The sequence below is a fragment of the Lepus europaeus genome, chromosome 5 (assembly GCF_033115175.1).
Source record: "Lepus europaeus isolate LE1 chromosome 5, mLepTim1.pri, whole genome shotgun sequence".
Classification (NCBI taxonomy): domain Eukaryota; kingdom Metazoa; phylum Chordata; class Mammalia; order Lagomorpha; family Leporidae; genus Lepus; species Lepus europaeus.
This window is the reverse complement of record NC_084831.1, coordinates 53,661,321-53,687,087: the sequence shown is the minus strand read 5'-3', so window position 1 is coordinate 53,687,087 and position 25,767 is coordinate 53,661,321. Positions and strand designations below refer to the sequence as shown.

The 25,767-nt window shown below is 41.5% G+C and overlaps 1 protein-coding gene across 9 annotated transcripts in view; it reads right to left on the bottom strand.

Moving 5' to 3' along the window:
* Positions 1 to 25,767, bottom strand: part of PATJ (PATJ crumbs cell polarity complex component) — a 445,385-nt gene that overhangs the window by 227,320 nt on the left and 192,298 nt on the right. For all 9 annotated transcript variants that reach the window (XM_062191443.1, XM_062191441.1, XM_062191445.1 and 6 more), the window contains 2 exons: positions 15,529 to 15,639; positions 5,241 to 5,318 (listed from right to left, as the gene is read on the bottom strand). In XM_062191443.1, the coding sequence (XP_062047427.1) occupies positions 5,241 to 5,318; positions 15,529 to 15,639 (189 nt within the window). The remainder of the gene's footprint in view (positions 1 to 5,240; positions 5,319 to 15,528; positions 15,640 to 25,767) is intronic.

The following is a 25,767-nucleotide window of genomic DNA, read 5'->3' as shown; positions in this document are numbered from 1 at the left end:
GGCCGGCGCCGTGGCTTAACAGGCTAATCCTCCGCCTTGCGGCGTCGGCACACCGGGTTCTAGTCCCGGTTGCTCGTCTTCCAATCCAGCTCTCTGCTGTGGCCCGGGAGGGCATTGGAGGATGGCCCAAGTGCTTGGGCCCCTGCACCCGCATGGGAGACCAGGAGGAAGCACCTGGCTCCTGGCTTTGGATCTGTGCAGTACGCATGCTGTAGCTGCCATTTGGGGGGTAAACCAACAGAAGGAAGACTCTCTCTCTCTCTAACTCTGACTGAAAAAAAAAAAAAAAAATCCCAAACCAAAATACTAGACAGTTACAAAAAGAAAGCTGGCATAGATTCAGGGATGTTAGACAAAACAGACATTCAGACATTACTAAATACTGCCATCTGTTAATAAGAGGGTCAATTTTTTTTTAGAAAAACATAAAAATGTTAAACTTGTACATACCTAATAAATATCAAAACATGGGAGAAAAACCTACATGAAAAACAGACTCATTTTACTACCAAAAATGGGAGATCTGGGGAAGGCATTTGGCCTAGTGGTTAAGACGCCAGTTTAAGACACCCAGAGCCTATACTGGATTGCCTGGGTTCCATATCCAGCTCCGGCTCTTGATTCCACATGGGACGCAGTTGTGATAACTGAAGTGTTTCCACACATATGGAAGGCCTGGATGGAATTCCTGTATCTCAGCTGTAGCCCAGCCCAGCCCTGATTGTTGTAGGTATTTGGAGAGGTACCAGCAGATAAGAACTCTTTCGGTGTCTCTCTCAAATACAGTTGTTTTTTTTTTTTTTAAATGGGAGATTTTAGGCTATACTAACAGGAAAAAAAATCAGCAAATATACAGAATTCCTGACCTAATTAATTAGTTTGTCCTAACAAATCTGTATGAAACCTGTACTCAGTACTAGATAGTAGCTATTCTTTTTAATAACAAATAGAATACTTAATAATAACTATGCACTAAGCCACAGAAAAATCTCAATCAATGTCACAGAATTAATATTATTCAAATAAGTTTCTCTGATTATAACTGAAAGAAGTGAGAAAATAATAACAAAAATATATTTTTAAAATAGTAACAGGGGCCAGCATTTTGGCATGGCAGGTTAAACCACCTTCTGTGATCCCGGCATCCTGTATGGGTACCAGTTTGAGACCTGGCTTCTCCACTGCCAATCCAGCTCCCTGCTAATGTCCCTAAGAAAGCAGCAAGTGACCCACGTGCTTGGGACCCTGCACCCACGTGGGAGACTTGGAAGAAGCTCTGGGTTCCTGGATTCAGTCTGACACAGCCCAGCTATTGCAGCCATTTGGAGAGAACCAGTAGATGGAAGATCTCTTTCTTTCTCTGTCTCACCCTCTCTAATTCTGCTGTTCAATTAAACAAAAAAAAGCTTTAAAAAATATTAACATGGAGATTTAAAATACATTTCTAAATAAGCCTTAGAGAAAAGAGAAATCATGCTGAAAGCTAAAAAAACCTTAACAACTGAACAAAAAACTAAAAAAGCTAAAAAACTGAACAATGGAAATTCAACTTAAAATGTCAGGATACAGAAGAAAATCCACAGTCTTATATTAATATTTTAGAAAACAAAGAAGGCTGAAATTTCATAAACTTTGCAACTAACTAAAGAGCATTAGGAGGAATAAAGAAAATAAACTCAAAGATACAACATAATGTTAAAAACAAAAAAAGCAGACAAGAGGAAAAACAAGGAAGACTAATAGATGAAAAGTTAATTCTTCAAGGACCGGCACTGTGGCATAGTAGGTAAGGCCACCGCCTGCAGTACTGGCATCCCATATGGGCGCTGGTTCAAGTTTTGGCTGCTCCACTTCTGATCCAGCTCTCTGCTATGGCTTGGGAAAGCAGCAGGAGATGGCCCAAGTCCTAGGACCCCTGCACCCATGTCGAGAACTAGAAGAAGCTCCTGGCTCCTGGCTTCGGATGGCACAGCTTCGGCCATTGCAGTCATCTGGGGAGTGAATCAGCGGATGGAAGACCTCCCTCCCTCCCTCCCTCCCTCTCCCTCCCTCTCTCTCTCCCTCTCTCTCTCTCTTTGCCTCTGCTTCTGCCTCTCTGTATCTCTGCCTTTCATAAATAAATCTTTTTTTTTAAAGTTAATTCTTCAAAGCGAAGAATTAAATAAAAAAATTACTTTCAAGATAAAGCAAAAGAAACATAAAGCAAATTAAGTATATTGGGAACGAAAAAGAACAACTATAGATGGAGCAAAGATGAATGATGAAAATTAATAGAATAAAGGAACAACTTTATGCCAACAATGATAAAACATGTAGGTGATATCAACATTTCCAGAAAAGAGTCAATAGCCAAATCAAGTTGCGCAGAAGACACAGAAAATCTGAATGGTTCGTTAAATGTTACAGAATTAGATCAGTATTTTAAATTTTTCCACATGGAAAACACAGGCATGCAATGGCTTCCCAAGCCTATCTGATCAAATTTTGAAGAAATTTGTAATTATCATTTCACATAAACTCTCAGAGAACTGAAAAGCAGAAATATTCATACTATACATGTTATTAATTTACTATAACCACAGCCAGACAGGACAGTATAGATATATAAAATCCTAGACCAAGCTCACTCATGATCACTGTGATGATCTGAACATATTCCCCAAGATATCATTTCTTGGAAAGCTGCTCCCCAGTGAGGCCACCTTGAGCGGTGGAGCCTTTTGGAGGACTCTACCCTCATGAATGAGTTCCTCCATTCATGGGTTAGTGGGTTTTGACATAAACGTGAGCTCTGTCTGGCAGGTTGCTTGTCCGCCAGCTGATGCCTCCAGAATGCTGTGATGCAACAGCAAGGGCCTCGCCAGATGCTGGGCTGATGCCAGGGCCATGCTCTTAGACTGCCCAGCCTCCAAAATCAAGAGCCAAGTACACCCAGCTTCTTTATAAATTATCCAGTCTCAGATATTCTATTGTGCATAAACCCTAGAAGAAACAGTACCAGCAACGGCCAAGAAACGAATACCAACCAAACAAAAAACACATGACCAACTGAATTTTTTTTTTTTTTTTTTTTTTTGACAGGCAGAGTGGACAGTGAGAGAGAGAGAGACAGAGAGAAAGGTCTTCCTTTGCCGTTGGTTCACCCTCCAATGGCCGCCGCGGTAGCGCGCTGCGGCCGGCGCACCGCGCTGTTCCGATGGCAGGAGCCAGGTGCTTCTCCTGGTCTCCCATGGGGTGCAGAGCCCAAACACTTGGGCCATCCTCCACTGCACTCCCTGGCCACAGCAGAGAGCTGGCCTGGAAGAGGGGCAACCGGGACAGGATCGGTGCCCCGACCGGGACTAGAACCCGGTGTGCCGGCGCCGCAAGGCGGAGGATTAGCCTGTTGAGCCATGGCGCCGGCCGACCAACTGAATTTTACTCCAAGAATTGAAGGTAGGTTCAACATTCTGAAATTAATGTGATTTACCACATTAAAGAATTCAAATATGAAAAAATTATATACACATTCCCTTATAATATCCCAGTGAATGCAGATACATTTGATAAAATTCAGTGACAATGCCAGTCATGGTAAAATTCTTAGAAAAACAGAAGTGAAAGAGAATACTTCCTTAACCTTCAGGATTATCCATCAATACCTAAAGCACACATTTTATCAACAGTGAAATATTGAAAGCATTTACTTAAATATCAGGAAAAATGACCAGAATGTTAACTATCACTATTTCTATTAAAGTAACAGTACTGGAAGCCCTAGGAGATACAATAAAGGCAGAGAAGATCAGACTGGAAAGGTACAAAGAAAACTGCCCTTCTCCAAAGTGATTATTTTCTACATAGGAAACACCAAAATAAAAAAAATACGGATATAGTATTAGAGATTGAGACTTACATTCTTTCCTTATAAAAACCAGTTTAAGGAGCAAATGCACAAGGACACCAGAAAGCACCACATGGAATATTTAAGAGGCTTATTCTTAGTGGTAGATTCATAAGAAATTTTAATTTTTAAATTTTAGCATTTTGCTTTTTCCAGTGTTCCATCCTAGATTATTTTATATTATTAAAAGATAAGAAAATAATGTTTTGAGATAACAAATAATTAAATAATATAAAGTTGGTTTTATGTCTACATTCTTGGAACGAACAGAAAATGAAATTTAAGTAGATATTTGATAGTAACAAGACAAGTTAAGCATAGCTGAATAAATCAAAAGAATATTTTTCTGAAGAAAATTATGCAAGTTGGAAAAAATAAAGCAAACATTTAATAAATAGAAAGCTATGTCATGTTAATGATTATGAGGTCTCAACATCATAAAGATGTAACCTCTTTTAAAATTAATCTACACATTTGGCATGATTCCAAAGAAAATTCCTGAGATATTTTTGGGGAATTTGATAAGTTGATTCTAAATTCATGTGAAAAAGAAAAAGGACACAAACAGTTAAGATATGTATAAAGGAAAAAAAAATATGTGAAAGAAAGTGCTGTGCCAGAAAGGAAGCTTTATGGCGAGGCTTTAATAATTTAGGTAGTGCAGCATTTGTGCTGAATAGACCAAGCTACCAAACAGAACAAAGAGAAAGCTCAGAAACAGACCCCCATTCACAACGCGAGAGACGACAGACCTGCACTGCAAATCACTGAATCATGGAGGGCCTAGTTTAAAATGGTGGGAAAAGTAGTGATCTTCATAGGGGAAAACGAAAATTCATCCCTACTTTGACACTACGTTCTAAAATGCAGTTCAGATCAATGAATTCTTCGAGAACAGGGGTGGGAAAACACAACTGTGAATGGCAGTAAGAAAAGTTTTTCAGTAGATATGACCTTTGGCCTGGTCCTTGAAGGACAGAAAGGATTCTTACAGAAGACCAATGTAGGGACTGAACTTCTTGGCTGAGAGAACAGCAAGACTGACACGACAGAGACTCCTGAGTGTGATCCTCAAGTCCTTGAGGAGACAAACAACCTCCAGCCTAGAAGAACCGGAAAGAGAGAGTTGTCAAGTAGCTGGCTGTCCTTGACAGCATTTTTGTACCTTCGCATCAGCAGGTTTTTGGTTTTCATCCAAGGGTAGACCACTTGTGTTTGTAGGAAGGAAATATATTATAAATATAGTACTTGTAAACTGACATGTTTAAAAAATTACTTCTATTAATTACAGTTCAAGTAAGTACGAAGAACTCAAAAATGTTCTCAAAAATATCAAGAGGTTCATAATACCACTAACCTTTTCTTTTTGTTCTTGTATGTCTTGGTCCTGGCTTTTGGTGGCTTTGGAGACCTTGTTCTGCACATTAGGAATGACCTACCACCACAAAAGAGGGTGGGGGAAGAAAAGAAACAGTTTAATTGCAATAATCACTGCAGTTCTTACTAATTTTCTTTTTTAATTTGAGAGAGAGAGAGAGACAATGACAGAGATCTTCCACCTCCTCGTTTAATCCACAGATGTCTGCCAAGGCTGAGCTTTGGCCAGGCAAAGCCGAAGCTGGGAACCAGAAATTCAGTCTAGGTCTCCTACATGGGTGGGAGGGACCCATCTACTGGAGCAATCACCCACTGTCTCCCAGCAGGAAGCTGGAATCAGGCATGGAACATATGCACACTGATATGGTGTGCAGGCATCTCAAGCAGCATCTTTATCACTATAGCAAATGCTTGTCCCTAATCATTATATTTCTTAATGTATTTTTTAAGAGTTATATTCTTTAACTTTATAACTTATCTAAAAAGTAAAAATATGTGAAGTGCAACTGAATGCAAAGAATAAAACTTGGGAAATCTGACAAGATATATAGTGCTAAAGTATCATAAAATCATATGCACAAGTACACAACAGAGACAATAAACTCACAAATGTGTGTGTAGATACAGAAAGTGAAGACAAGTAAGACTAAAGAAGGAAGGCCATGATATGGACTGTCACCCAAATGCCTCATTTTGCAAGGACATTCAAATTTTATTTTTTTAAAGATTTATTTATTTATTTGAAAGTCAGAGTTACAGAGAGAGAGAAGAGGCAGAAAGAGAGAGAGGTTCTCCATCCTCTGGTTCACTCCCCAACTGGCCACAATGGCTGGAGCTGAGCCGATCCGAAGCCAGGAGCCAGGAGCTTCTTCTGGGTCTCCCACGTGGGTGCAGGGCATAAGGACTTGGGCCATCTTCCACTGCTCTCCCAGGCCACAGCAGAGAGCTGGATCAGAAGTAGAGCAATCGGGTCTTGAACAGGTGCCCATATGGGATGCTGATGCTTCATGCCAGGGTGTTAACCCACTGTGCCACAGCGCTGGCCCCCGACATTTAAAGTTTTAAGGTCAACCCAAGGAAATTCCCAGAACATAAGGTATATCACTAATTGATATATTTACCTCATTCACCACTCTACCCCCATTTCAAGTAATAGTATCCAGCACACTCTGCATATTCAGTAATTATCTCCCTATGAGTTAGCATAAGGAATTATGCTAATTACAAATCTACTCCCATCACAGAGTAAGCACAGTGAGAGCAAGAATGCAGAATTATTTATCATCATACCCCTTGTGCTGAGAGAGTGCCTAACACATGGTTGTACTCCACAAATGCATATAAGTGAATCAAACAGTTCAATTTCATAGAAATAATTTTAATTCTTAATGGTGACAATAGCACAGATTTTTTGGACTTATTTATTTTCACAAAACACCTTAGGAAAATATAAACTCTTTAATGATTTTTTTAAAGGCTTCTTGAGGGACTAGCACTGGGGCTCAGCAGCTTCAGCTGCTGCCTGTGATACCAGCTTCCCATAATGGCAGTGGTCGAAATCCTGGCTGCTCCATTTCCTACTCAGCTCCCTGCTAGTGCGTCTGGGAAAGCAGCAACAGATAGCCCAAATAAGGCTGGTGCTGTGGCACAAGGGTTAATCCTCTGCCTGCGGCACTGGCATTCAATATAACTATACTGAAGAGCAGTGGTGAGAGCAGGCATCCCTCTCTGGTACCAGATCTCAGTGGAAATGCTTCCAACTTTTCCCCATTCAATAGGATGTTGGCTGTGGTTTTTCATAAATTGCTTTGATTGTGTTGAGGAATGTTTCTTCTATACCCAATTTGCTTGGAGGTTTCATCATGAAAGGGTGTTGTATTTTATCAAATGCTTTCTCTGCATCTATTGGGATAATCATATGGTTTTTCTTCTGCAGTCTGTTAATGTGGTGTATCACATTGATTGATTCGCGAACACTGAACCATTCCTGCATACCAGGGATAAATCCCACTTGGTCTGGGTGGATGATCTTTCTGATGTGTTGTTGCATTCTATTGGTCAGAATTTTATTGAGGATTTTTGCGTCTATGTTCATCAGGGATATTGGTCTATAATTCTCTTTCAATGCTCCATCTTTTTCCGGCTTAGGAATTAAGGTGATGCTGGCTTCATAGAAAGAATTTGGGAGGATTCCCTCTTTTTCGATTGTTCTGAATAGTTTGAGAAGAATTGTAGTTACTTCTTCTTTAAATGTCTGGTAGAATTCAGCAATGAATCATCCGGTCCTGGACTTTTCTTTGTTGGGAGGGCCTTTATTACTGCTTCAATTTCTGACTTGGTTATGGGTCTGTTTAGGTTTTCTGTCTTCATGGTTCAATTTAGGTAGATTGTATGTGTCTGGGGATCTATCCATTTCTGATAGATTTCCCAGTTTGCAGGCATAGAACTCTTTGTAGTAATTTCTGCTGACTCTTTTTATTTCTGTGGTGTCTGTTGTTACATTCCCTTTTTCATCTCTGATTTTACTGATTTGGGTCTTCTCTCTCCTTTTTTTGTTTAGTTGGGCCAATGGTGTGTCAATTTTGTTTATTTTTTCAAAAAACAAGCTCTTCGTTTGGCTGATCGTTTGTAATGTTATTTGAATTCAATTCTGTTGATTTCTTCTCTAATTTTAATTATTTTTCTTCTCCTACTAGTTTTGGGCTTGGTTTACTGTAGTTTTTCTAGATCCTTGAGATGCATTGATAGCTCATTTATTTGGTGCCTTTCCAATTTTTTGGTGTAGGCACCTATTGCTATATACTTTCGTCTTAACACTGTTTTGCTGATTCCCATAAGTTCTGATATGTAGTGTTGTTATCTTCATTTATTTCCAGAAAGTTTTTTCTTTCTCTTTTGATTTCTTCTATGACCCAGTGTTCATTCAGGAGCTTGTTGTTTAGTCTCCATGTGTTTGCACATGCTCTAGGCATTCTTGAGTTGCTAATTTTCAACTTTATTCCACTGTGGTCTGAGAAGCTGCATGGTATGACTGCAATTCTTTTGAATTTGCTGAGACTTGCTTTATGGCCTAGTATGTGGTTAATCCTAGAGTAGGTTCCATGTACTGCTAAGAAGAATGTAAATTCTTTAAGTGTAGGATGAAAAGTTCTGTAGATATCTGTCAGATCCATTTGGGCTATAGTGTCAATTAAATCTGCTGTTTCCTTGTTGATCTTCTGTCTGGTTGATCTGTCAACTTCTCAAAGTGGAGTACTGAAGTCCCCTAATACTATTGTATTGGAGTCTAAGTCTCCATTTATGTCCCCTTAACATATCTTTTAAATAGCCTAGTGCCCTCTAATTAGGTGCATATACATTTATAATAGTTACATCTTCCTGTTGAATTGATCCTTTATTCGTTATATAGTGCCGCACTTTGTCTTTCTTATCAGTTTTTGTGTTAAAGATTATTTTGTCTGATACTAAGATGGCAATGCCAGCTCTTTTTTGGTTTCTGTTGGCATGGAATATCTTTTTCCAACCTTTAACTTTCAGTCTACATGTACCTTTGTTTGAAAGATGTGTTTCTTGTAAGCAGTAAATAGATGGGTTTTGTTTTTTAATCCATTCAGCCAGTCTGTGTCTTTTTTTTTTTTTTCTTTTGACAGGCAGAGTGGACAGTGAGACAGAGAGACAGAGAGAAAGGTCTTCCTTTTCCATTGGTTCACCCCCCAATGGCCGCCGTGGCTGGTGCGCTGCGGCCAGTGCACTGAGCTGATCCAAAGCCAGGAGCCAGGTGCCTCCCCTGGTCTCCCACGCGGGTGCAGGGCCCAAGGACCTGGGCCATTCTCCACTGCCTTCCTGGGCCACAGCAGAGAGCTGGACTGGAAGAGTAACCGGGACAGAATCCGGCGCTCCGACTAGGACCAGAACCCTGTGTGCCGGCACCGCAGGCAGAGGATTAGCCTAGTGAGCCACAGCGCCGGCCATAGTCTGTATCTTTTAACTGGAGAGTTGAGGCCATTTACATTCAATGTGACTATTGATAAGTAGTGACTTTGCCTTGCCATTTTCCCAAAGACATTTCTAATGCATACTTTGAATTTCCTGTAATCTTTTACTGAGAGGTTTTCTTCCTTTACCTTCTTTTGTATTGATTACTGTGTTTCTGTGTTTCTGCGTGTAACACATTTTTAAGCATATTTTGCAGGGCTGGATGAGTGGTGACAAATTCTTTCAATTTCTGTTCGCTGTGAAAGGTCTTTATTTCACCTTCATTCACAAATGAGAGCTTTGCAGGATATAATATTCTGGGATGGCAGTTTTTTTCTCTTAGTACTTGGGCTATATCTTTTTTTTTTTTTTTTTTTTTTTACAGGCAGAGTGGACAGTGAGAGAGAGAGAGAGACAGAGAGAAAGGTCTTCCTTTTGCCATCGGTCACCCGCCAATGGCTGCTGCAGCCGGCACGCTGCGGCCAGTGCACCGCGCTGATCCGAAGCCAGGAGCCAGGTGCTTCTCCTGGTCTCCCATGGGGTGCAGGGCCCAAGCATTTGGGCCATCCTCCACTGCACTCCCTGGCCACAGCAGAGAGCTGGCCTGGAAGAGGGGCAACCGGGGCAGAATCCGGCACCCCGACTGGGACTATAACTCGGTGTGCCAGTGCCACAAGGTGGAGGATTAGCCTATTGAGCTGCGGCACCGGCCTTGGGCTGTATCTTGCCATTCCCTCCTAGCCTGTAGGGTTTCTGATGAGAAGTCTGTGAGTCTAATTGGAGATCCTCAGAGTAATCTGACGTTTCTCTCTTGTACATTTTAGAATCTTTTATGTTTCACTGTGGTGAGTTTGATTACAACATGTTGTGGTGAGGATATCTTTTGGTCATGTTTATTGGGGGCTCTATGTACTTCCTGTACTTGGATGTCTCTGTCCTTCTCCAAACCTGGGAAGTTTTCTGCTAGTATCTCACTGAAAAGGCCTTCTAATCCTTTCTCCCTCTCCATGCCTTCAGGACCTCCTAGAACCTGAATGTTTGGTTTTTTAATAGTATCTTGTAGATTCCCAACATATTTTTTAGATTTCTAATTTCCTCTTCTTTTCTTTGGTTTGACTGTGTACTTTCCTGTGCTCTGCCTTCTAAGTCTGATATTCTCTCTTCTATCTCACTGATTCTGTTTTTAAGGCTCTCAAATGCGTTTGTCATTTGTTCTACTGAATTCTTCATTTCATTTTGATTTCTCTTCAATATCACAATTTCATGTTGTACTAAGTTCCTCATTTCATTTTGATTCCTCCTTCAGATTTCATTTTCACAAGAGAGATTTTCTGTCCTGTCCAGTATGGATTTCTGTAGTTCATGAATTTGTTTTTGAGAACTTCTAAATGTTCTTATCATAAATTTTTTGAAATCCATATCTTGTATTTCTTCTATGTCATCATCTTCATAGTCTTGTATTGGAGTGTCATGTTCATTTAGGGGCGTCATAATGTCTTCCTTGTTCTTGTTTCCTCGGTTTCTCTGTTTGTTGTTTGGCATTGTGGAGATATTCTTTGGTTTCTTCTTTTTTTTTTTTTTTCTTGCTGTGGTGGCTTTTCTCATTATACTATGACTCTAGATTAAGTGGACTGTCTGCTTTTGATGAATCTCTAGAGGCTTGTGGTAGGTGTGGCCAGAGAGCTCTGTTCAGTTCTTCAGGGTTAAGGGTGGGCCAAAGGTGACACACTCAGGTTTGGTGTGGTGAATCTTTTCTCTCTCTTTTATTCAGAAGGGAAGTAATTCCGCTCAGCTGAGATCTCCTCCTTGATGGCAATCAGCACCTGAGTGCTAGCCCCAGTGGGTATAATATTCGTCTGCTCTGTTCCAAGGACCACACAAAGGATCTGTGTAGTCCTCAGTGTAAACTCAGATTCCCCTGTAATGTCTCCCATCGGGTTGCCAAAGTTACTGAGTCTGTGGTGTCTCTCACAGAGACTACTCACATCTCAGCCACACCATGAGTTCTACCACACACCCTCAGTTTTTTTTTTCCCCCACAGTCCCAGTTCATAAACTCCACACACTCACTAGGTCTTAACCTCCTGTTATTTCTCCCCACCAGAGTCAGGTTTTTCTGCTTGGCTGATTGCCGGGCATAGCCCTGAGCTGGCACAGCTGTTATGTATGTCCAAAATGGCACCTGCTGTATTATTTTCCCCACCTTTGTAAGGTGAGTGGAGAGAGAGAACCATGTCTGCACCGGTCTCTCTTATGTTTTTTTTTTTCTCCTCTAGTTAGGCTGGTGAACTTTCCTCCATGGGGCTTCAAGCCTCGTTCCCTCTAGGCTCTTCCTGCAGCTTTTCTGCCAGTGTCTCGGGCTACTGTGGTTTCGCCTCACCTCCCTTTCCAGCACTGGTGTATAGACTCAGCGGCTGGGGGTCCAAGCCGTGGGCACCCGTGCCCTCCACGTAGGTCCACCGTGTCCCACTAGTCCCAGAAGGGTTTCCTCTGCAGTTTTTTCCCTAACTCTTCCCTGAGACTACAGTATCTCCACTTTTATTAAACTATCTTTTCCCGGACTATCAATGCACTCCCTCCCTATTCCGCCATCTGATAATACCTGGGGTTAGGTATTTGGCCTACTGGCTAAATACCACTTGGGATGCCTGCCTCCCATACCAGAGCAGCTGGGTTCGAGTCCCAGTTCCAGGTTTGCCACTACTGTGGACAGCGGGAGGAAGCAGGTGATGGCTCAAGTACTTGAGTTCCTGCCATACAAGTGGGAGACCCAGACTGAGTTCCCAGCTCCCAGTTGCAGCCTGGCCCAGTCCTGGCTGTTGCAGGCATTGGGGAAGTAACCAGTAGATGGGGGTTTTCTGTCTCTGTCACTTTGCCTCTCAAATAAACAAAACAATTAAAAATTTTTTAAAATGTATGATGCTACTATGAAAGGCAGTTATGTTACTAAGTGTAAGTTATCTTGGCATAAAGTATTTCAATGGAGGAATGCAGTATGAATCATGTGTCTCACTTTGCAAAGCAAATCTAAATGGATATGTATATTTTTCTAGCATGCTGTAAACATGGTTGAGAAAATCAGAAGAAGATGGCAACATACTTGGTGAAGTTCCTGGAGTAGTTGATAACACACACGTATACACACTACTACTCAATCCCTAATGTTGCTAAGAATTTTCACATGGCCAATGCACTTGAAGACATTTGGCCTTGGGGCCGGTGTTGTAACGGCAAGTTGAGCTAAGCTGTTGCCTGCAATGCTGGCATCCGTTAGGGGCTCATCTAGGAGTCCTGGCTGCTTCACTTCTGATGCACTCCCTGCTAATGCTTCTGGGAAAGCAGCAGACAATGGCCCAAGCACTTAGGCCCCTGAAACAACATGGGAGATCTGGATGAAGCTTCTGGCTTCTGGCTTCAGCCTGGCCCAGCCCTGAATGTTCTGGCCATTTGGGGAGTCAACTAGAGGGTGGAAGATCTCTCCGTGTGTGTGTGTGTGTACATAGATCTACATTTCAAATAAATAATATAAATCTTAAAAAAAGATACTAGTAGGCCTTTGTTGGGCACAATATTAGGAAACAAATTCCTTTTTAGTTTTGTGGAAAGCTAAAAATTTAACATAAACTGGTCACAAATGATTATTCCTGGAGGATCAATATGTTTTGCAATGATAAGTAAGCAAAAGAGAGCACCATTTTGCAACAATATGAAATGATTCTTTAGTGTTAAAAATAAGGTTAAGGGGCTGGCATAGTGGTGTAGTAGGTAAAACCACTACCTGCGACACCAGCATCCCATATGGTCACCAGTTTGAGTCCGAGCTGCTCTACTTTTGATCCAGCTCCTGGCTAATGTGCCTGGGAAATCAGAGGAGGATGACACAAATGCTTGGGCCCCTGCACCCATATGGGAGACCCGGAAGAAGATCCTGGCTCCTGGCTTCTGCCTGGCCCAGTCCTGGCTGTTGGGGCTATTTGGACAGTGAACCAGCAGATGGAAAATCAATCTCTCTCTTTCTCTGTCTCATGCACACGTGCGCACGTGCACATACACACACACACACAGTCTCTCCTTCTCAAAAAACAAAATAACTGTTTTAAGAAAAGAAAGTTAAATGGAACAAATCTTGGCCATAGTAATTAACAACACCAACTGAATAATTTCCATTGGCTGTAATCAAAGACAGTCCATTGCTTGTTGAACTGAGTGCACAATGTGGCAGCCTATTATACTGCACAGGGGGTAAGTTGAGCACAGCAGGATGCTTAAGCGATTTTTTGTTTTTTCAACAGTTGAAAGAAATTGCAATGTTCATGTCATTGAAGCAAAAATTCTACCTCAGTTCAGTTGCAAAGGCTAGATAGAAAACATGGCCTTTTTGATTGATTTTTATAACCTATTTGAGTGCCTATGATATTTTTTGGCAGGGCATTCACAGTTGCCCACACCAATGCATAATTTGATTGACTCATTTTCATTCAAAATTGTTTCTTTGGAAATATCATTTGGCAGCGAATAATCTGGCCAATTTTCTTACTGAGCTGAGTTTCCAGAAATGAAAGCAATGGCCTCAACCACAATTTCAATATTCTAAGAGTTAAACACTGGATTCCAAAATAGCCTCCTGAACTTTAAATTTTATGACAACAAGGGGACTTTATTCAGTTCATCTCAGTTAGTCTTGCAGTATTAATGTAGCACTAAGAATGTAAGGCACTGCACTGCGATACAGGGCAAGACTGCAGGGCTGCAGGACAGAGACTGCACTCAATGCATGCAGGCACGTTATGAGTATGCAGAGATAGTCAACCATCTATCTGCCTGGTTTGACATACAAATCTGACATACAAAAGTTTGGGAATCAAGACATTATTCTACTATAAAGGAAATAACATTTTAAAAATCGGCAAATTTTTCTACTGTTCAAAGTTCTTACGTTTTGAACAACTATCTTCCATTACAAAATAAACAAAATAAATAGTGTTTCTACTTACAAGACCTAATGGTAACATTTCTGTGCCTATCCCATTATTTATTTATTTATTTATTTATTTGACAGATAGAGTTAGACAGTGAGGGAGAGAGACAGAGAGAAAGGTCTTCCTTCTGTTGGTTCACTCCCAAAATGGCCACTATGGCCGGAGCTATGACGATCCAAAGCCAGGAGCCAGGTGATTCCTCCTGGTCTCCCACGCGGGTGCAGGTGCCCAAGCACTTGGGCCATCCTCCACCACCTTCCCAGGCCACCGCAGAGAGCTGGACTGGAAGAGGAGCAACCGGGACTAGAACCTGGTGCCCATATGGGATGTTGGTACTGCAGGCAGAGGATGAACCAGGTGAGCAACAGCGCCGGCCCCCTTATCCCATTATTAAATACATATCCCATCATGGACATCTTTTAGAGTTTTAACTCGAAATCGAAGGAGTAACAAACTACAGAGGTAAAGTTTTATGACTGAATTCTGCTATTTCTAAATTCAGAATTGCCAACAGAACATGTAACATTGCAACATGGCAGCATGTTTGTGTTTTTACATGCTTCAATATGTAGACAACACTGGACAGTATCTCTAGAACGTTGTTAAATCTGACCCTCTTGATGTTGAAACTATCTTATCAACAAAGTAACTGGTCCAGAAAGGTTAAGTAACTTGCCTTCAAGTCAGCAAGAACTCTCAAATAAGCAATCAAGTAATTGAAAATGGGTCCAGGGGCTGGCACTGTGGCGATAGTGGGCTAAGCTCCGCCTGCAGCATTGGCATCCCATATGGGTGCCAGTTAGTGTCTCGGCTGTTCTTCTTCCAATCCAGCTCTCTGCTCACAGCCTGGCAAAGCAATAGAAGAGCCCAAGTACTTGGACCCTTGTATCTGCGTGGGAGACCCAGAAGATGCTCCAGGCTCCTGGCTCTGGATCAGCCCAGCTCCAGCCGTTGTGGCCATTTGGGGAGTAAACCAGCCAATGGAAGACCTTTCTGTCTCTCCTTCTGTCCATAAATCTACCTCTCAAATAAATAAATAAATTTTTAATAAAATCTTCAAAAAGAAAATAGGTCTATTTTACTCTACCCTCTGAGACTCAAACCAATGCAAACTGTAAGACTTAATTTGACCAGGAGAACAAAACTGGAGGGAAAATGAAGCAAATGACTAAATTTTTATGAACCTAATAATTTTTTATGTAATAATATAGCTGCATATCAATGAAAATATATGGAGAATACTTGAAGTTAAAAGTTTGGTCAAAGGTTTGCAGAATATTGCGACCTTTTTTGAACATAAGAACTAAAACTTACTCTTGGTGTGGATGACAAGCTCTGAACAACGAACACCACCGGGTTTCCTGCATTCTTAATGGCCTCAACTGCTTCCCCATGTGAAGCATTCTGCAAATCTATGCCGGACACCTGAAACAGAGATGCTTTGTTTCAACCAGAAAGTTACTGGATATCGTGGATAGGTGAACTCAAGGTTCATGTGTATCTTCTAGAACAATCAGACACTAACAAGTCAGACAATAAGATCAGCCCATAAAAAGATTTGCTGCTGGAGGAGAACAAGTTTAAGGAAAATAATGTTTCACTTTGACAAGACAAATACATTAAGCAATAGCCCCGGTTAAATAAATTATTCAAAATAATATAAAAGTCTTCCCCAAAAAGTAACAGGTAGTTCAGTCAGCATAAGTGGTGGGGGGAGACTCTTTGGATATTCACCTTCTCTCTGTTAAGCTGAGATATTTTAAGCAAACTGCCTATTATTACAATAAAGAAGTTCAACATTTCTCAAATTGTATTTAAAAAGAAGTACTGAACACCCACAAGTGTTCTGTGTTTGATAAATTTACCTAACTGTAAAAGATTCCTTATCCTAGAAACTCAGATAACCAAATGTACACTCCAAGAGGGTACTCTGTGTTTACCAACCATATTTAAAGGAACCAGTTTTTCAAACTTGAAATGCAGCAAAGCTGGATAAGATTGGGATGGTTTATGGTCAATGGAAAGTGAGTGACTGTGCCCATGTGGGCATACTGCTTTGTTATAAAGGGATCAAATAAATAGGAATGTAGATGTTTTCCCAACACATTTCTATAGTGTTAAGTGGAAATCATTGACACAGAGTAGTTAGGGGAAAGAAGGAATTCTGTCTATTACGATAGAAAAACAATCTTAGTTCTTCTCAGCTTCAGAATTATAACCCAAGTGGTATTCATCCATTCACACAGATGAAGACCCATATCTAACACAATGAATTAATTCTAACTTCCTCATTTAAAAAATTCTTTACATGTATCTAAATCCTTCAAGTTAATGTTTCAAGATATTTGTTTTATACCTATAGACAGAAAAAAACCTGATTATTAGGTTTTACTTAACACAAGAAACAAAAACTTCATAATACTTTTCATTGAAAAACAGCAAACACATGGTTTGTTATATTCTGCAATATATAGTAAAATGCAACATTTCAAGTCTGCTGTGAGTTTGGACAAATATAAATGACTAAAATCTGAAATCATCTTGTTAGTGCAAGGATACTTCAAAAAGTTCATGGAACAACGGAATTAAAGGCAAGCTTACTTTGGTACAAACAATTTGTATGTGTAATGCATGCATACTTTGTTGTAACAGTCATTTTCCATTTACTTTCTGCTGGCTCCTGACTTCGGCCTGGCTCAGCCCTGGCTGTTGCAATCCTTTGGGCAGTGAACCAGCACATGGAAGATCTCTCTCTCTCTCTCTCTCTCTCTGTACCCGCCCCCCCCCCCCCATGCGGCTCTGCCTTTCAAATGAAGGAATAAATATTGAAAAAAAAAGTTATGATGGGTAAATTGGACAATACTTTCTTTATATTCAAGTGACAACAGACACAGATGAGGGAAGGGAGGAAAACAACCAAAATGTGAAAAGATAAAACAATAAACAATCCAAGTAGATAATAGGCAAAAAGATACACACAAAATGTTTCAGTGAAGAGGATATACAGATAGGAAATAAGCACATGAAAAGATGTTCAACATCAGCCACTGAAAAAATACAAATTAAAATAACAATGAGATGTCTGTATACCTATGGCTAAAATGAAAAATGATGACAGCATCAAATTTGGTGAGGATGCAAAGAAACTGGATTGCTCATAAGAGGCTTGTGGGAATGTAAAATGGTACAGCTACTCTGGAAAATAGTTTAACATCTCTTTTCAAAAACTAAAAATGCATTTGTCATAGAATTCAGCAATTGTCTGTTTGGCAATAAAGAACTATTTTCACTCAGGAATCTGCATATAAATGTTTATATCAGCTTTATTCATAATAGCTAATCACTATAAACTATACAAATGTCTTTCAATATAGTATACACAAAGAAACAGCTAGCAAGGAGAAGCGGAAGAAGCCCCTTGCTGAAACCCCAACTGGTCCATTCCAAAGCCCCTCTTTGTGCTTCAGAAAATGGCAGCTCCCTCAAAACTGCTGCTCAGAACCAGCGCCAGCCAAAAACAGCCAACATGACTGATGACTACATCCTAGTGATGACCTGTAGTTAGTTGTGATATCATTACAATAAAAAAATTATGGCTGACACTCCCACTCCCATGATGCACCTGCAGCCATGATACTTGCAAAACTTCCAAAAGAGGGCAGGGAAACCAGTGGTACTCAAATCTCATCTCCAAATTCTCGCCCCCTATTAGTCAATTAAACTCTGACTATAGGATATTTCCCTATCTTCCTTTTCTCTCCCTGGGTCATAAAAAGACTCTCAAACATGGATAACTCTCCACCCATTCCCATGGCCTCATCCCTGGGTTGCTGCCTTCAAAATTAGGAAACCTTTAAATTAGATGTTCTAAGCAATAAAAAGCTTTTTTTCTTGTGCAGCACTGGCTACAACTTAGAGAATGGGGAAACCTGTCCCCAAACAGGAGTCTCAACTTTAATACTATCTTTCAACTTGACCTTTTCTGTAAGAGATAGTAAAAATCGTCAGAAACTCTTCACATCCAAGCTTTCATGGCACTTTTTCAAAATCCTTCCCTTGGAGTCACAGGCTTTGTTATATACCCATACCTTTTTAGAGACAATGGATTGGGGGGGGGGGCAAAAAGATGTGGGGGATTACACTACTGACTGGTCCTCTGCCACCTAGGGCTCAACCACCTCAAGCTCAGCTTAGCTCACTGCTAGGATGATCCCTGGGGGTGATGAGTCTTCCCCTTCTCCCTCTCTTTCACCTCCTGCTAGCCCACCGACTCTACCCTACAATCCCGCCTATCTCTCTAGAAGACAGCCCAGTCAGAATCACGCACAGAGGGGCATCCTCCTATCCAGGTATAAGTAAGCTTGGTCCTCTGAGAGAGGTGGCTAAGGGAGATGTGGGATAATCAGAGTACGTGTTCCTTTTTCCATTACTGACAAACCAATGAAAACTAAGGAGGTTTTCAGAAGACCCTACCAAATTTACTGAGGAATTTCAGAGCCTAACTCAGATCTTTACTTTGACCTGGGATGACCTATACATTGTTCTGTCCACAAGAAAAACAGCAAACCTCCCTGGAGGCTCAACAGCCCAAGTACATACTGTGGGAGCCACAGAGTGTCATAACAGATCCTAATTAGAACTATCCAAGAGGTCATGAGGATTCAGGGCACCAAGACCATAAGGTTATGTGCTTGGTGGGTACAATGAAAAATGTACTGTTAAATCCATAAATTTTGACAAAAACAGGGAAATAACACAAGAGAATCCAGCCCTTTTTTTATGGATGACTGGTAGAGGCCTTAAAATGATCAACTAACACAGACCCCAGCACCCACGACAGAGAGCTTTTTACTTGCTGTTTCATCAGTCAAATATTCACAAGAAACTCCAGAAACTGGCAACGGGACTCCACACTTCCATGAAGCAGAAGGCAGATAAGCATTTGGGTACTTCACAATAGAGACAAGCCGAGCAGGAAAGGCAGCTCCAATACAGAAACAACAGTCCAGACGGACAACAGGCTCATAAGAGAGCAGTCAGTGTAACCAGTGCTTTGTGACCTCCAGGTCAACCCATAGTGTGGCTAACCATGGTTGAAAAGCCCAAGAGACAATGTTGAAGGTTTGGGAAGATGAGACACTGGCACAAAGAAGGAATGTTCCAACTTGAAAAGCAGGATGGAAACAAGAAGTACATGGGAAATGGCATCCCCTGCAACCCCCGAAGGGTGGGGCAGTCTCCCAGTTTTCTCATGTTTTCATTCAAAGACTAAAGGGGCTGGAGAACTCAGGCAGCTTCCATAACCCATATGACCAACACACTCCTGGAGTCCTGGGTGACCCTGGATGTCACAGATAAGAGCATCAGTTTTCTGTTTGGAATTCTCCTGCAAAATCCCCACCCTCAAAGAACCATGTCATCATGGGAGTTGATGGCAAATCCTGCTTCTAAGAATTTCTTTGCCTCTGGTTTTCTTTCTTTCTTTTTTTTTTTTTTTTTTTTTTTGACAGGCAGAGTGGACAGTGAGAGAGAGAGAGACAGAGAGAAAGGTCTTCCTTTTGCTGTTGGTTCACCCTCCAATGGCCGCTGCCGCTGCAGCCGGCACACTATGCTGATCCGATGGCAGGAGCCAGGTGCTCATCCTGGTCTCCCATGGGGTGCAGGGCCCAAGCACTTGGGCCATCCTCCACTGCACTCCCAGGCCATAGCAGAGAGCTGGCCTGGAAGAGGGGCAACTGGGACAGAATCCGGCGCCCTGGACTAGAACCCGGTGTGCCAGCGTCGCTAAGCGGAGGATTAGCCTGTTGAGCCACGGCGCCGGCCCTGCCTCTGGTTTTCTAGAAAGACTATGTCCTCGTCTTCCACCAGGTTTTGATATTTCCAGAAGTCTGACTCTTTTACTCAGCAGGAATCTTTTATCTTCCCTGGGCACTTCTCTCTGGTCAATCTCCCCTAAGTCTAAATCTTTTATTTGATGCTAAGGAGCACTGAGGGCCAGCGCCGCAGCTCAATAGGCTAATCCTCCGCCTTGCAGAGCTGGCACACTGGGTTCGGGTCCTGGTCGGGGCGCCAGATTCTGTCCTGGTTGCCCTCTTCCAGGCCAGCTCTCTGCTGTGGCCCGGGAGTGCAGTGGAGGATGGCCCAAGTGCTTGGGCCCTGCACCCCATGGGAGACCAGGATGAGCACCTGGCTCCTGCCTTCCGTTCAGCGTGGTGCGCTGGCCACAGCACACTGGCCGCAGCGGCCATTGAAGGGTGAACCAATGGCAAAGGAAGACCTTTCTCTCTGTCTCTCTCTATGTCCACTGTGCCTGTCAAAAAAAAAAGAGCACTGAGACAAGATGACAAAATCAACTTGGTCAATCTCCCTGTTGAAATCCAAAATAGAGTATGTAATCAGGTCTGAGATCACAGCACACCCAGAAGAGCTGCATATGCCTCCCCCACCATGCCCCATCCCGCTAACAGTCCTCCTAAAGGATAAGACAAGGTTTCCTCATCAATGCCAATACTACTTAAAACTGAAGCCAAGCAAGGATGCTAACCCTTGATTAATAAATTTTTCAATAATGGAGTCCCATTCTGACAGTTTTGCAGCCAAATGGGAAATATTGACTGGTTTATGACCTCAGGGCCATAAATGAGGTTGTCATCATGCTTCCTCCTATTATACAACATTCCTATGCTATCCAAGCCCAGATACATGAAGGTGCCACTTGGTTTACGGTCCTATATCTGAAAGACGCCTGTTTATGTAGATCCTTATAACTAGAATCCCAATATCTATTAAGCCTCAAATGGACTGATCCATTCTCAAATATGACTCAACAGTACACCTGGATAGTCCTTCAATTTTATCTTCAAAGGGCTAAAAGATAAGTAAAAGTCTTGCTTTTGCTGCATACTTCTCCTTAAAGAGAGAGACATTAAGGCTGTAGTACTTCTCAGCCAACATGCTTTTCTCCCATCTTCCTCCAGAAACTGCCTTGGCAGGAAAACCTGGTAAACTTTTTCCATCATTAATGGCAAAAGCAGAAAATCTTGCAACATATCATAAGTCACTTTTGAAACTTTTATGCTGCCTTGGGTGACTTAGCCAAGATAACTGGCCAGCCCTAGATCAACTACAATATTCTTTAGATTCCCTTGCTAAAGTGCTCATAGACAAATGAGAAGCCCTAGATGATATACTGGCAGAACAGGGTGTAGATGTGCATTGATTAACAAAACCTGCTGCACTTACAGTAACAACAGTAGGCTCATGGAAGAAGATAACAGAAGGATTTATAGCCAAGCTATGTAGCTCCACTTGGTAAGAGAAGTCCCTCAGCTCCCAGCCTCTGGGAAGCAGCAAAATGTGCTGTCCTTTCTCTGATGCAGTTCTTACCCTCACCCCCTTTTGGCCCACATCTACGCATCCTAACTGTCAAATCTGTCTCTTCCAGAATCCAACAGTTTCATGTAAAGGTGATGATTATGCAGATTCCAGTCACTGCCAACGGCTGGTGATGAACTTCTAGCTTCTCCAATGGAACCTCTAGATCAGTTAGCAAGGGATTTCCATTCCCTGGTTAGGCAGGGACAATGCCAACAAAGCATGAAGAATTTACAAAGCTGAAGCTTCCTCCCTTCACTACTCATAAAGATTAGAGGATGAAAATTTTGGAGTGGAGAAACTACTGACTGCATCCCCTCAATAGACTATCCAGTTGTAATATTATTATAATAAAATTACAACGGCTGACTGTGGGGAACCGCAGGCTGGCCACCTGTGGGAACCTTCTCTAAATGGTTTGCAGCAATCAGTCGACCACAAGGCCTACGAAAACAGCCAGGTGAAACAGATGAAACAGAATGGACTCTGCATAAACAACTAGGAAGAACCAGGTAAAACAGATGACTTTTGACCTGAGGCTATAAGCGCCCTTTCATCTGATTGGACGATATCAGCTTAAAGGGACATTGGGATCTGGGCGGGGGCCGCGGCCCCTCCTCTTTTCTCCTCTCCTCACTTTCCTTCTCTCCCCACAAATATAAAGTTCCTTGAGAACCGAGAAAGGGTGAAAGTGACACTCCCACTCTCATCACGCACCTGACACATGACATTTCTGAGTCTTCCACAAAAAGACAAGGAGATGCGTGCTACTCAAACCACATCCACTATGACTATTCAATAAAACTCTGCCTCAGATACCATCACCTATGCCTCTAGGTAACATAAAGGGGTCATTCCAATTCTTGCTTGCTATAGCTCACTCTCAAGCTTGCCTATATTCCCTCTTGACTGTATTTTTACTCTGCATGTAATAAATCATAGTCCCCTCCTAACCTTTACTTATATCCCATCCTTGAATACTTTCTCGTGTTGCAGTAAGAACCTAGACCCAGTCCTCCCATGTTAAATGGATGAATGGTTAAACAACCTGGTACATGCATACCACAGAATGTTACTGCTTGGTCTGAAGGTTCCCCCCGCCCCCCACCTTGCCAAGTTCTCAGTCTCCAGAAGCAAAAGAAATACATTTCTGTTATATGGATATTTTGTTATAGCGGCCCAGGCAGACCAAGACAGCTAACTCAACATTAATGAGGATAAATGATGAATACACCAAACAAATGGAATGGACCTCAAGGAAATTACACTGCATTTAAAAAGAAAAAGCCAATCTCAAAAAAATACATTACGTATAATTTCATTATGTTACAATTGTGAAATAACATAATTAGAGGCATGGAGAAACAGATTAGAAATTGCTAGAATTTAGAGATGGGGAGAGGGATAACATAAGGGAGCCTTCTGATAATGCAAGCGTTGAGTTTCCTGATTGTGGTGGTTATTTATGCAAGGGTACACAATTGATAAAACTGTGTAGAGCTACATACATACATTCACACACACATACACAAATTTACATATAAGACTGTGTATATAATTGGTGAAATATAAATAAACTACTATTTGTGCCAATGCCAATTTCCTGGTGTTGCTACCATGGCTGCGTAAGATATTAATATTGGAGAAAATGAAGAAAAGGTACACAGGACCTCTTGGTACATTTCTTTGTAACTTCTCATAAAACTATAACTATTTCAAAATAGGATGTTAAAGGAAAGTAAGAATAAAATACAAAATACTTAAAATTAAGCTCAAATCAATCAGTAATCAAAATAAAAAGGAACCTCACTTTTTACTAGATAAAAATGATCATCTTAGATTAAAAAGAACAAAATTCAGTTGTGTTGCTTACAAAAAGCATGACTAAAGTGACCAAAAAAGTGGGAAAAAAGAGTGAAAAAACAGTGTACCATGTAAGTAATAACTCAAAGAAAAGTTACCAATATCAAAATAAAATTTAAGAAAAAAATTAATTATCAAGAAGAAAGAGGAAAACTATACAGTGTCAAAAACAAGTCACCAAGAAAACATGAAACGCTATACACATAATATTAAGACTTTAAATATTGGGAAAAACTTGTAGAACCACAGGAACGATGAACAAATCCATAATTACAGAAGACAAACACACCTCTCTGACTGAAACTGAGGAAAAAGAAAAAAAAAACAATGTAGTAAGGATACAGACCCCCTTATTTGCTTACTTAAGTGCCTATATATCTACCTGAATGTTCAACAGGCATCTTAAACTTAACGTGCCCAAATATGTCTCCTCAAGATTGCTCCTCCCACACTTTTCTCTTTTTTTATTCTGATTCCTCAAGCTGAAAAACTTGTGAATTATATGTAGCTCTTTTCTCTTTTGCATACAATCTAGTCTCAATCCTATTGTTCTATCTTCAAAATATATCCACAATCTGACCACATCTCACCATCTCCATTGCTCTCATTCTGGTCCAGGTTGCCATTCTCTCTCCTAAATTACTTCAATGCTTTCCACCCGAAGTTACTGTTCCCATCCTGGCCTCAGAAACTGGAATGCTCCATAGTATATGAGTTATAATTCTCTATTGGGTCTTCATTGCATTCAAAGAAGGAGACCCTCCAGATCTTCCAAATTACATGATGCAGCTTCCCCTCATTCCTCAAACCCTTCCTCTGATCCCCTCTCCATCATTCACTCTACATTAGCCCTGTTAGACTTCTGTTACTTTTTAAAAGTTGATTTATTTAGTTAGTAGAAAGGCAGACCTACAGAAAAAGGAAGTGGGAGGGTGAAGGAGAGGGAGACAGAGATAGAGATCTTTCCTCAAATGCTTGCAGCAGCCAGGACTGGGCCAGGCCAAAGCCAGGAGCCAGGAACTCCATCCTGGTCTCCCAAGTGAATGACAGGGGTCCAGTATTTGGACCATCCTCTGATTCCTCCACAGCTGCATTCGCAGAAAGTTGGACTGTAAGCAGAGTAGCCAGAATTTGAATCAGCACTCTGATATGGGATGCCAGCATTGCAAGTGGCAGCTTATCCCACCTGTGCCACAATGCTGGCCCCAACAAGGCTGGATTTGTTGCTACTCCTCTGACACATCCACAGTTAACCTCAGAACTTCCACACTTTGGTCCTCTTTGCCTGGAACTTTCTACCTCCATAAAGCCATATAGTCTACTCTCTCATTTCCTATCTTCATTCCAATGTCATCTTCTTTAACCTATTAAAAACAATTTTTTTTTTTTTTTTTTGGACAGGCAGAGTTAGTGAGAGAGAGAGAGAGAAAGGTCTTCCTTTCCATTGGTTCACCCTGCAAATGGCTGCTACGGCCAGCGCGCTGCGCCGATCCGAAGCCAGGAGCCAGGTGCCTCCTCCTGGTCTCCCATGAGGGAGCAGGGCCCAAGCACTTGGGCCATCCTCCACTGTCCTCTCGGGGTCACAGCAGAGAGCTGGACTGGAAGAGGAGCAACTGGGACAGAATCCGGTGCCCCAACCGGGATTAGAACCTGGGGTGCCGGCGCCGCAGGAGGAGGATTAGCCAAGGGAGCCATGGCGCCGGCCCAAACCTATTAAAATTGCAACTACTGCCTTCACTCCTTATCCCTCACTCCATCTATTTTTCTCCCTAACCACTTTTTATAATCTAATACTGTGCATGTTATTTATTTTTCTAGTCTATCTCCCCCATCTATCACTATTATTATATATAACACCATAAAGGAAGGGAATCTTGTTCATCTTCTTAACTGTGCTTTTATCAGTGTATTTGAATTTTATTTATTATTAAATGCATTTGAAAGAAAGAGCGAGAGGAAGAGAGACAGAGAAAGAGCTCCCATCCACATATTCACTTCCCAACTGCCCACGATAGCTGGGCTGGGCCAAAGATTGGGCACCAGAGCTAGGAAGTGAATCCAGGCACTCCAATATGGAACATGGATGTCTTAATCACTAGGTCAAATATAAGCACCTGAAAAATTTTAAGGCTCTCACAAGCACAAATATGAGACCAATTTTGTATATTTAGGGCAACTTTTTATAATTCTTTGATTTAATCCTTACAGCTATGTAACTGGTTTTGAATTCTCATTTCCTTTTTATTTTGAAACTGAGAATAAGGTAGGTCTAACCAGTCATCCAATAATTAGGAATCAAAAAAGACAGAGTCCAGA